Source organism: Rhinoderma darwinii, chromosome 2 (genome assembly GCF_050947455.1).
Source record: "Rhinoderma darwinii isolate aRhiDar2 chromosome 2, aRhiDar2.hap1, whole genome shotgun sequence".
Lineage (NCBI taxonomy): Eukaryota > Metazoa > Chordata > Amphibia > Anura > Rhinodermatidae > Rhinoderma > Rhinoderma darwinii.
Window position 1 is genome coordinate 458242283 of NC_134688.1, and position 13524 is coordinate 458255806.

The 13524-nt window shown below is 41.2% G+C and overlaps 1 protein-coding gene across 5 annotated transcripts in view; it reads left to right on the forward strand.

Annotated features, from left to right (window-relative positions):
• Positions 1 to 13524, forward strand: part of GRIK1 (glutamate ionotropic receptor kainate type subunit 1) — a 334933-nt gene that overhangs the window by 155945 nt on the left and 165464 nt on the right. For all 5 annotated transcript variants that reach the window (XM_075854555.1, XM_075854552.1, XM_075854554.1 and 2 more), the window contains exons 2-3: positions 3543 to 3710; positions 5894 to 6151. In XM_075854555.1, the coding sequence (XP_075710670.1) occupies positions 3543 to 3710; positions 5894 to 6151 (426 nt within the window). The remainder of the gene's footprint in view (positions 1 to 3542; positions 3711 to 5893; positions 6152 to 13524) is intronic.

Genomic DNA, 13524 nt, shown 5'->3' on the forward strand with positions numbered 1-13524 from the left:
TATTACAATGCCCCCCTGCCCTACATCCTAAAGGATTTATTGTATTTTTTCATTAGGCTACTGTATTAAACCTGTTGTGAAGATATGCCCAGAATGTTTCACAGCAGAACATGTTCTTTACAGATACTAAATCAGCAGGGGGTCACTGGGAGATGTGAAGTCAGAGCTAAGAATAATTCACTAGAATTATGAATGCAGTTTTGAAATAATAGATATAATAGAACTCTAGATCAGTGGAAGATAAATAAAGCAACACATTTTATAGCTGGAAAAAATGTATTGAACGTACAGGCATCGTCAGGGGAAGACGTGACTAGCCACACATTTCCGCTCCAGTGGGCGCTGCAGGAGAAATATAGCATTCCAAGTCATTTCAAATGGACGGCCATCAACCAGAGTGGAACCTACTCTTACACAGCGGCTCACTGTTCTGGCATAAAGAGTGGGGTCTCGAGCAAAGGAACCCCCTCTATGATGTCCCAATGCCCTGAAAGGGCATTTGTACAGGGGTTTTCATTGTAAGACAACTCTTTAAAAATTACTGGTAAGCATATCTTAAATGTGATTTTTTAGTTTACATATAGAAGCATAGGTAACAAAGTTAGTAAAGAGATTGCTTTACTTAGCTATCTTACACTGAATCTAAATTACTGTATTATACTGCAGAGCTGCATTCGCAATTCTGCAGACTTCTGAAATCTCCCAGCATTTCTTACTGGCTCAATGTCTGCAAACAGCTTATGTCTGTACATTTTTAGAGAAGTGTTGTCTTTACATCAGGCACTGTTCAGGAGACTGACGTAGAATGACTGACTAACCCACTGAATTACTATTTCCTCTAGCAAAAAGCAGAATTGTGAATGTAGCTCTGGACTGCAGCCTGGTTTTGGCCTTAAGGCTCAGAGCCCATTTTTCAAATCTGACATGTCTCACTTTATGTGGTAATAACTTCGGAATTCTTATACCTATCCAAGCGATTCTGAGATTGTTTTCTCGTGACACATTGGGCTTTATGTTAGTGGTAAAATGTGGTCGATATATTCAGTGTTTATTTGTGAAAAATAGCAAAATTTAGGGAAAATTTTGAAAAAATAGAATTTTCACTTTTAGCATGTCACTTAGAATTTGCTTCAATCACAGATTTTTATTTCTTTTTTAATTTTGATAATTAATACATATATTAAATTGACAAAATCTGATTTTGAGAGGTTTTTACAATCCCATATACTCCATACCGCTCCCAATTATATTCTGTATTCCTGTTATAACCCTTCAGTCTCATTTTCTCTTTAGGTAATAGACAACCTCAGTAATTTAAAGAGATATTTCTTAAACTTATGTCAGATTCTAGCTCATGTAGAGCAATGGCTGATTGGTTACTCTACGGGATAACAGTTTTTATATAAAAATTCACTCTATCAGCAAAACAATGATGTGTTATGCCGGCTTTGTATCTCCCCACAATAAAATTGCGATTTTTCCACTCTCAAACTGTATTTAAATTTATATTCTAAGGCGGCAGCAGCCGATACACAAGAGACAAGGAGGAAAAGAATGAAAATTCTTAAACAATTTAGCGGAAAAAAGCCACAAGGGAACGGTCAATATGAAATCCCATCTAGTAGTAGGTTTGGAGTTTGCTGACAGGTTTGCGATGGAAGGAAGAGGCCAGAATATGGAGACGTGATTGTGATAGGAACTACAGGATCTCTACTGAAATTCTGAGAACTGGAGAGGCCCCATTATTTATTTAATTTATCCATTTCTTATGTAAAGTGAATATCCAGTCTTTTTATTATTATTTTTTTATTATTATTATTATTATTATTATTATTATGATTATTATTATTATTATTTGACCAGCTACTTTTTTCAGTTTTCGCCTCTCTGCCTTTCAGCAGCCATAACTTTTTTATTTTTTTATTGACGTGGCTGTATCAGGCCTTGTATTATGCGGTAAATTATTTATTTTTTTCCTGCGTGGATTGGGGGAGGGGGGGGGTAGAAAAAATTCAATGTGTGCGTTATAGAATTTATTTTTACGGCGTGTATATAGGAAAAAGGGATTGCTTTTGTTTATTTTTTTATCCCGTTCACGTCTCACGCTAAATAATGTTAAATTAATTATTTCGGTTATTATGGTCGTGTAGATGCCTAATATGTGTAGGATTTCTGTTTTTTATGTAATGTATGGGCAATAAAATATATTTTATGCAAAATAATGACTTTTTTGGGACATTTTTTATTTATTTATTTTTTTGTTACTTTTTTTTAATCCCTCCCATTAATGGGTAACATTATTTACAACTTAATTTTTATAAATATATAATGTATTAGCATGCTCCTGTATACTAATACATTACAATGTGTCACTATGACATACTGTGCCCTAACAGCAGGCAAACTGAACAGACAGCCCTGGGGTCCTTTCTAGGTCCCCAGGGCTGACTGCAGAGGGATTCCCCGGTCTTCTATCGTGTCACCGCTTTCCAGTGACGCAATCGAAGCGGGGAGTTCCCTTTGATCATGCTGCGGTGGGTTCAGAATTTTTTCTGATCCCAGCTGTGTTCAGGAGGCTGTTCTAAATTCAGGAGTTGTAAGTTACAGCTCCTGCTTAGAGGATGAGTGCTCATCAGCATCTTCTACAGTGACGTTGCTGTAGGCGAAGGACCTGCACTGCCTGCCGTCAAAAGACGGTGGGTGGTCGTTAAGGAATTAAATTAGTCCGAAATTCTCTGATGTATGTCATTGTATAATTTTATAAGGGTGCGTTCACACAGTATTAAATTGAGGCTGAAAAATTAAACTTTGAATTTGCCGCCAAAATCAGCGCATTGTCCACACGGACTTTGGATTTCAAAATATACGTTGATTTTGACGCTGAAGTTGAACTGTTTTTTTCTACACATTTTTTTATAATTAGCCCCCTGGATGTTTTGCTTTTGAAAAGTAAAAGTAAATTCAGCACGTGTTTCCTGGCGCTTCCAAGTGCACAAAAACAACACCAAAAGATTTTGGCACTATTTTTCTGCTTCCCATTGAATTTTTGAGGTGGATACCGCACTTAAATTGGTCGGGATGGTTTTCAGCACCGCTGATTTCGATTCAGCAAAATAGAGGGATTTTCAACGCTGATTCCGATGCAGAAAATGTGCCAGAATGAATATGCAAAAAACGCCATGTGAACATACTCTAAGGTTTCAAGCTCCATTTTTTGTAGACAAAGCTCCGAAACCCCGGCATACACATAGAGTTATATGATAATATTCTGGCTGCCTGTAGCTGCCACTAGGGGGACCTAAGTGTATATGGCTAAATACCCCATTAGGGAATTTACATGGGTTCAACTGCTTTAAATGTATGGTTGTTTTGAAGTGTAGCAGGTTTTTTGGAATTCGGCATCAGGAAAACTATCTATCTATCTATCTATCTATCTATCTATCTATCTATCGATCTATCGTGAATCCTTTGAAATTAATATACCCCAGGTTTTTGCAAGATTTGAGTTATAGCTGTGTTTTTTCTTTATTTCTTGCTTACAGGAGGCATTTTCGAGACACAAGAAAATGAGCCAGTGAATGTGGAAGAACTAGCCTTCAAGTTTGCAGTGACCAATATTAATAGGAACAGAACACTGATGCCCAACACCACACTAACCTATGACATCCAGAGAATAAACCTGTTTGACAGCTTTGAAGCTTCCAGGAGAGGTACTTATGATGATATATTATTAAATGGTCACTGTTGTTTCAAACTTTGCATACATCAATATTGCAAGCAAATATAAGACATTTTGTAATATATCTTATTAGAGAAAAATGCCTCTTTCTCCACTTATGAGCCACTTCTTCTCCGCACCTTTCCTCCTATATTAATCATTCACTCTCAATTCACTGCTAAAATCCATCTTGAGGAGAGAGACGAATTATTAGCTCACTCTGGGATCAGGTTACATGCTGCCCATAGAAGTGTATGAAGAAGGGCAAGGGTGCTGCTGTAGGGAGACACACATAAATGCTGCTGCGGCTTCTAGTATGTGTTCTATCTCACCCCAGTTCTAGATTCACAACTACACTGCTTATTACTGCCGTATAATATCCTTTATGCTGCTGCTTCTATTTGGGTGATAGAAAGAGATAGGAGAGCCAGATCTCCTCTTCTCTGTGTGTGCTGTGTATGGGAGACATCAAAGCAGATAGTCTCCGCCCCCGAGGCGGAGCTCAGGAAAAACTGAGAAGTAGAGATAAGTAGTAATAACTTAAAGTCATGTGTCATTTATATTACTGGTGTCTACCTATGCGGTAGAGGGGCCCTTGGGCCCCTCAGAAAACAAGTCCTGGGTGTGACTGCTACCTCTGCTCCCCCTATAGCTACGCCCTTGAAATAAACTGAGCTACAAACCTAAATACACCCCCCCCTACAGACCCACTTTCCAAAGGGTTTTAACGTGTAGTTTTACCTTTGACCACCTTTTTATAGCTTATATATGGATTTAATCTACATAAAAAGGTAACTCTTACTTATCTTGCAATGATCTTGAGTTGTAGTCTATATTATTCTATATTCACATCCACAAGCTCTGAGCTCACATCTTCTGAGCCACTCCCTGCTGGTTCAGATATTCTGCAAAGCTAATTTTTATTCTGGGAAGTCAAGACTTTACACTGGGCATTGTCTTCTAGAAAAAAAAAATACATCTCCCAGAATGCAGTGCAGCAGGGACATGATGTTAGTGGAGATCAGGTCCTCAATTTTATTGAGTACCTTTAGTGTTATTCTGGATCATTAGTCTCCAACCAGTGGCTGTTGCAAAACTACAACTCTGAGCATGTCCTTACAGCAGGGTGGAGAACGTCCGATCGCGGGCCATATAAGGCATTCGCTACTTGGCTCCGTCCACCCTACTCACTCGCATTTAGGAGCAGCAGAAGGGCAGATGGAGCCAAGTATGGCGGCGGCGGTCTGAGTGAGGTCGGTCACCTGACTGGTCCACTCCCATCACAGCACGCCCCCGCCTCACTCTGACCGCTGCTTCCCTCCTTGGCACCGTCCACCCACCTTACTTACTCCAAGTGAGGTCAGGTGACTTAAAGGTTTTTTTTTTTCAACAAGGGCATTTATGATATGTCCACAGGATATGTCATAAATGTCAGATAGGTGTGAATCCCAGATCTATCTCTAGAACGGGGCCCTCTAAACCCCGTTCTACCTCTTTGTGTTGTGGCTGAAGCTTGTGATTTCCGACAATGAAGAAGAAAACAGCGTAGCTTGCTGAGCTACGCTGTTTCCGTAGGTCCCATAGAACTGAATAGAAGTTATGGAAACAGCACAGCACAGTGAGTTACACTGTTTTCTTCTGGTCGGAAATCAGCGGGAACACAGAGAGGTAGAACAGGGTTTAGGGGGCCTCCTTCTAGAGATAGATGCGGGTCCCAGAGGTGGATATGTCATAAATGTCCCTAATGGGGAAACCCCTTTAAGTAAGTAAGTTTCAAAACTTACCATTGCAAAGAGTCGACTGCGCTCCAGACTGACCGACGCAGTAGCAACATCATCAATACCGGCGAACATCACATGCCTTACCACAGAGAAGCAGTTCCATCCATCACATTAGGGCGGAGTTCATAAAATGTTTGACCAAATATAGCAGGTAAAAAGTTGATAATTTTGTATGGCCCGCGAATGATGTTATAAATATCCAAATGGCCCTTGGCAGAAAAAAGGTTCCCCACCCCTGACTTACAGGCTGGTAGGGCAGGCTGGGAGTTGTAGTTTCTCAACAGCAGGAGAACCACAGGTTACAAACCGCTGATCTAGATGTAAAATAATGCTCGAATTCCGAAACCTATTATGGATGATGTTCTTACCCATATTCTGCTTTTCTCTGCTTCAGCTTGTGACCAGCTTGCCCTTGGGGTGGCGGCATTGTTTGGACCATCACACAGTTCCTCGGTCAGCGCAGTCCAATCTATCTGCAATGCTCTTGAGGTTCCTCACATCCAAACTCGATGGAAACACCCATCAGTAGACAACAAAGACACATTTTTCATCAATCTCCACCCAGACTATGCTGCAATCAGCCGAGCGGTGCTGGACCTGGTGTTACATTACAGCTGGAAGACAGTAACTGTGGTGTATGAAGATAGTACAGGTAGGGTCACCAGAGCTTTATAGGAATATTCTACATTGTTAAGATGATGTACTACATGATGTCTGTACTCTGCTCATGGTTCGGATAAATATAATGTGTGCCATCCACAGTGGGTATAACTTTTTAAAGGTCCCCTGGCCTTTACATATGAAGCTAGAGTCGTAACATTGACTTTGTACAAACGCCTAGGGGCAAATTTACTATTCACATACCGTGCACCAAAGTAATAAACAGTTTTAGAGACTTTTATGTGAAAAAGGGGTGTGGTCTAGCAGAAAGGGGACTAGCTTAAAATATGCCGATGTGCGCCAAATTTGACACTTTTTTTTCACATTTTTGTCTAACTTCATATTACTTCTTGGTTGGCTTACTTTAGGTCACTCCTTAGTTGGCCAAACATTTTCGTAGACTGTGAAGCATTTAAGCCACACGCCTTTTCCACCGAGCCATACCCCTTTTTCGTCTAAGTCACACCTGTCAAGTGGGGCACAGAAAGTTTATAAAACAGTTAATAAATGAGGAGCACGGCATATGCACTAGAATTCGGTCTCAATTTGAATAGTAAATTTGCCCCACTGTGTTTCCACAGAGAAACCATCAGCAAGTTGCTGTTGGCAGATTGTTTTATTTGTATATTTTTGATATATTTTGTAATGTGCAGGGTTATTATCGACTAAAAGAGGAGTAAGTAGAGTCCCAAAGAAACAGAGAATAGATCACATAAAACATAGGATGAAGCTAAAATACAGGAACATCGTCAGGTTTGGTGTTTTGTTTTTCTCATTTCACTTTTCTCACTAAATTCATTAAGACGGTTACCTACATTGACACTTGACACCTATTATAAGCTACAGTACATATTATTTGTTGAACTTCACCTACTGTAGATGACCAGTGGCGTAACTATAGGGGTCGCAGTTGTGGTCGTCTCCATAGTCTAGGGGCTCCATAGACCTCCTGCCACATCAGGCCCTACACACCCCGGCACACAATGTCCTGACATTGGCCAGCATCGGGACGTTGTATGCAGTACCCTAACATTCACATGGAGCAAGTAAGGCTGGATTTACACACATTTGGGCCGCATGCACACGACAGTAAAATCGCACCGTAATTACGGTGCAATTAATTTCTATGGCCGACTGACACCTTCCCGTATGGTGTCCGTGAAGTAGAAACCTGCCGAAAAAAATAGGACATGTCCTATTTTTTTATTTTACGGACCGTGCTCCTATACTTTATAATGGGAGGACGGCCCGTAAAAAGGGCCAGCTGTCCGCCTTAGGCCCCATGCACATGACCGTATTTTTCATCCATCCGTAAATACTGTCTGTAAATACGGATCCGTAGTCATCCGTAAGTCATCCGCATATACGGAAGTCCGTAAATACGGTCCGTAAAGCTTCCGTAATGCATCTGTATTTACGGATCCACGAAAAAATAGGGAGGACTTTAGGGTAATCCCCTGGCGTCGCATAGCAATGCTTCCGTAGCCGTCCGTTATTACGGAAGCGCCCATAGACTTCTATGGGGACTCCGTGCCGTAATTACGGACAAAAAAAGGTCATGTTCTATTATTTCTACGGCGCGGACACCCATCCGTAAAAATACGGAAAGGTGTCCATAGCCCACGGAAATGAATGGGTCCGTAATAACGGTCTGTAATTATGGATGAAAAATACAGTCGTATGCATGGAGCTTGAGGCCTTATGCACACGGCCGTGCCCGTAATCACAGCACGTGATTGGTGGCACGGCCGAGGGGCACGGCCCACGTTTTCGGGCAGTTCTCCCATACAAAGTATGGGAGCATGGCCCGTAAAATACAAAAAGTAGGACATGCTCCATAATTCCCGGCACGGTTCTACAGCACGGACACCTATTCGTAGCGATACGGAAAGTTGTCCACGCCCAATAGAAAAGAATGGGTCCGTAATTGCGGACTGTATTACGGTACGCAATTACGGAGATTTTTTGCGGTCGTGTGCATGGGGCCTTTTGGTTTATTTGGTGGTCATTTTTTTCCCCAAAAACTCTGCGGCCAGATGTTATTTTACAGTGTATAGTAAAATATAAAAACAGACTACATACTTTTTTTTTCCATAGGTTTCTCTATAGGACTTCAAAAACGCTGAAAAAATTAAGCCTGTGCAAAACATCTAAAAAAAACAAAAAACAAACACTATAAAAACAGTGTTCGTGAAGCAGGTCCTTGGGGCATACGGAAGTTTGGTATGGGGCCCAGCACTTTGTAGTTACACCCCTGTAGCAGACGCAACATTTAGCACATGATTTAGGTTCAACAGACAAAATAAATATATAAAACCAAAAGAAAAACACAATAAACAGACCAATAAATAACCTGAAATTGACAATCGATAGCGCCGTGATGCATGGCTGGAGAGTGTAAACAGATCATGTGTGATCAATAGGGCTGTAATAGACGGAGAAGGTCTTGATTTCCATTGAAACGACCTGTGCTTTGTGTCGGCTGCATTACGCTATCTCTATATAAAGCACAATGGGTCCTGCATTACCCGGCAGAGCACTCATGTCTCCTAATGATATTCTGCCGTAATTCCAAATGTTTAATGCCTGTGCTCCATATTGATAAGACAGGGTTAATGGTTCACAGCTGTGCACTGAAAGCGGCAGATAACTTCAGCGGCTGGAGCGCAGAATACTTCTAATGAAGTTAACGTGCCCCCCAGGATCTTATTAATGTTTGTCTTTTATGTGGCAGTGTCCCTTAAGACTGATGGCAGAGCCGCTTCTCTGTATGCACTTGTCCTTATCATCGAGGAGCCGGGTCATTACAGACACCACAACTGTTTATTGAAGAACATAGACTGAGATTAGTGGGGGATTACTGTACGAATCTCCGAATCCGAGGGGAACTGCGGCGCTCCAGTCATTTACTTTACTTCATATACAGTGTCCTTTAGGATCGGGACTTATATTAGAACTAATAGGAAGCTATCAGAAAATGATTATTAGTATTCATTTACATTACCGATTGTGTAAAACCAAAAATGTTAAAGGGGCACGAAGACCCAATTTTTTAGATTTTAATATGTTAAGCTCGGTGGAAGCTGACGTTGGTGTTCTTAAAGGCATATTCAAAAAGTTTGGCCTGGAAGAGTGAAGCTCCCTCAACACCCACTGTACTTACCCATTCCCGAGCTCTATGACCTGACACCTCTTTTTGGTAATGCATGGAGGACGCCCCTGAGGAGTTGACTGTTAGGAGGGCATCATACCATTGTGGAATGTCCCTTAAAATGGGATTACAGACAAACACCCCAAAAAATGTTACCCCATGGTCACTATTTTTCTTCTTGGTATTTCTCAGGAACTCAAGGAACTTTTTTTTTTTATATCAGCTCTTGACTTTACAGTATACTGTACATTTAGCCTTCTCTTAGGAGAACAGAATAAAAAAATTTAATGGCAACTGTTGTCAGAATTATTTATTATAAGGGTATGTTCACACACAGTGTTTTCAGACGAAATTTGGGGATTTTACGCCTCTAATTACACCTGAAAACACGGCTCCATTACGCCTACAAACTTCTTCCCATTGCTTTCAATGGGTTTTACGACGTTCTGTTCCCACGAGGTGTAATTTTACGCGTCACTGTCAAAAGATGGCGCGTAAAAAGACACCCACGTCAAAGAAGTGCATGTCACTTCTTGGGACGTTTTTGGAGCCGTTTTTCATTGACCCCATTGAAAAACAGCTCCAATAATGTCCGTAAAATACGCAGCGAAAAACGCGAGTTGTTAAAAAACGTCTAAAAATCAGGAGCTGTTTTCAGGCGAAAGCAGCGCCGTAATTTCAGACGTATTTTGCTACTGCGTGTGAACATACCCTTATATTTTTGTATGGCTTTGGGACAAAAGAGCATTTGCCCCTAAAATAAAGAATAACATCTGGACATATATATCCTTGAGTTGACCTCTTTTTTCAAGTTTTTTAGTATTATATAAAGTATTCCTTAGTTATCTTGGTCTAACAGGTCTTTAAATATGACAACCACTAGTGGCAGCCATAGGGTTTGTCAGAGTATGACCCCTGAAACATACATGATCATTGCCCTTCTACTCCTTGCCACAGTAGTCGTGGTATTATGGAGTAGTGTTTAGTACAATTATACAGCTTTGCTTTGGAAGCACAACGAAAACAACACGTCCTCTACATGACCTGACCAATGAATGTCATCATATAACAGCTCTATTACCCTCCATATAGCTGGGGGGCATCGTGCTTACCTAACATGACCTGACAACTGGATCTGATTAAAATGTAATTATCTCACATTTCCATTTAGACAGCAAACTCAAAGCCACTAGATCTGATTATATCCCAATTATAATATAGCACAACAGCCCCTAGAATTACCTCATCACTGGACAAGACGGTAATGCTCTAAACATAGAGCACTACACCTCCCAACATTACCCGACCACTGGATATGACCATAATACAATTCTGTTATACTTTATACATAGAGCACTACAACCCCCAACATGACTGACCACTAGACATGACATAATATAATTCTATTATACCCTATACATACAACACTACACCACCCAACATGGCGGGACCACTGAACATGACCATAGTACAATTCTATTATACTCTATACAGAGAACACTAGAACCCCCAACATGACGCGACCACTGGAGATGACCATAATACAACTCTTTTATACTCCATACAGAGAACACTACACCACTCAACATAACCGACTACTGGACATGACCATAATACAACTCTTTTATACTCTATACATAGAACACAACAACCCCTAACATGACCGACCACTAGACATGACATAATATAATTATATTATACGCTATACATACAACACTACACCACCCAACATGGCCAGACCACTAAACATGACCATAGTACAATTATATTATACTCTACACATAGAAAACTACAAACCCCAACGTGACCTGACCACTAGGCATGACATAATACAAATCTATTATACTCTATACATAAAACACTACATCTCCCAACATAACCGACCACTGGACATAACCATAATACAATTCATTATACTTTATAGATAGAACACTACAACCCTCAACATGACCCGACCACTGGACATGACTATAATACAAATTCCTTGTGTGCATTAGTTTGATGCACTCATTATTTCTTCCGACATATTGCATCCAGTCCCTGATGTAGTTATTTGTTTCCGTAGTCCCTAGTGTGGAGTAGTTTTTTGCCCACCATCACTGGTATCCAATATGTATTTATGGTGTCCAGTGGTTTGTTGAGCACAGTCCATACTGTCTAGCAGTTTGTTGACCCCTGTCCATGGTGTCCAGTGGTTTGTTGACCCCAGTCCATAGTGTTCAGCGGTTTGACACCAGTCCATGGTGTCCAGTGGTTTGTTGACCCCCAGTTCATGGTGTCCAGTGGTTTGTCAACCTCTCACACCTCCATGGTGCCCAATAAATAGTGCAGTTTTTGGTTGACCCCAGTCTAAGTTTTCCAGTGGTTTGTAGACCCTTCCCTCCTCCATGGTGCCAGTAAATAGTGCACTTTTTTGTTGACCTTGGTCCAATGTGTCCAGTTATTTCTTACCCCACTCCATGATGTCCTGTACTTTTTTTTAACGCTAGTAAACAGTGTGTAGTTTTGTTGTTGTGCTCAGTCTATGCTATCCATTGGTTTACTGACCCCAGTGCATGGTGTCCATGGGTGTATATTCTTGTCCTTGATGTACAACTATCATGGATTTGGAAAATATAATTTTACCAAGCTGAACATATCTTTCTCTTCATTACAACAAATCCACTTGTATGTTATAGTCATCAATGCAAATGTTTCCATTAAAATGATTTCAGCATGAAGTAATGATATAATCCTGGTAGACCAGAGTATTGTGTAATAATATCAGGACTTAGGCTATTATGACAACAGCAAGGCAAATACTTTCAGAAAATCCCAATGCATTAAGGATAATGAATAGGATAGACTTTCCATAACAGTTTAAAAAGTTCCATTGACTTATTTACCAAAGTCAACACTTTATAAAAGAACGAAATAACTCCACTACTTCATCAACACAGAAAAAATGTGGCCTATGTTGAGAGAAAAGGTCGGCTGCTTTACATTCTTTTCATCATGGCACGCTATAAGGATCACATGAGCGGAAAATCTTTTGCAAACTTCAATGTTTGGAAAAATAAACCATGATTTAGGGATAAAACACACATATACACTCTTTGAGACAAGCACCCAAAATTTAGATGAAAAATTGTTCTTCTATGGGAATAGCGCCTGAGAAGGGTTGGGATATATTATGCAGTGTAACACCAATGGCCACGGGCCGTTGGGATTACTCACCTCCAGACGGCCACAGCCATGGATCTGTGAGCGCTGGCCTGCATTTCCTCCTCAGGAGATGCCAGTGCTCACTTCCGCTTCATTCTGCAGTGTCCCAGTGTGGTCAGTGCGCGCACATGAATTTTATATGTAATTAGCCCATACTCACCCTGGACTATACGAAGGGCCATGCCCCTTCCCTCATTGCCTGAGCGTTGTTGTGTTTACCCGTGTTAGTCTTTGCAAATGGTCCCTAAGTGTTTTCCAGTTCCCAGTGTTCCCGTTCCTACTACCTGTATCCTCTATCCCGTGCTACCTTGTTCCTGTGCCATAGAGTGTTGGAGTCGTGTTGTGCTGCATACTACTCCTTCTGTGTTACACTGCGCCTGGTATCTGCCTGCTGCCTGTCTGAATTACCACAGGTACCCTTATTCGAACTATAGACATTGACTTGGTATCCTGTTGGCCAGCTGCTATCCCGCTATGGCGGTACGGCCCAGTGGGTCCACATACCCACAGATTGTGACATGCAGTAGGTGAGTCAGTTCCTGAGGTTGATGATTTGAAAGCAGGAATAATGGGCAAGTGTAAGGATCTGATCGACTATGACAAGGGCCAAATAGTGATGACTAGACGACTGGGTCAGAGCATCTTCAGTATAGCAGGTCTTGTGGGGTGTTCTTGGTACACAGTCGTTAGTACCTACCAAAAGTGGTCCAAGGAAGGACAACCGGTGAAGTTTGCTGTGTTTCGGGCTGCTTATTGGACAGGATGCCCATGCTCACCCCGGTCCACTGCCAAAGCATCTACAATGGGCAAATGAGCATTAGAACTGGACAATGGACCATGAAGCAATGGAAGTAGGTGGCCTGGTCTGATTAATCATGTTTACGCTGAGTTCACATGGAGTTTTTTGCAGGCAGAAAATGTGCCTCAAAATTCCGTTTGCAATTTTGAGGCAGATTTTGCTCTGACTGCACACCGATTTTCGCTGCTTTTTTTTCGCCCGTGGCCATTCA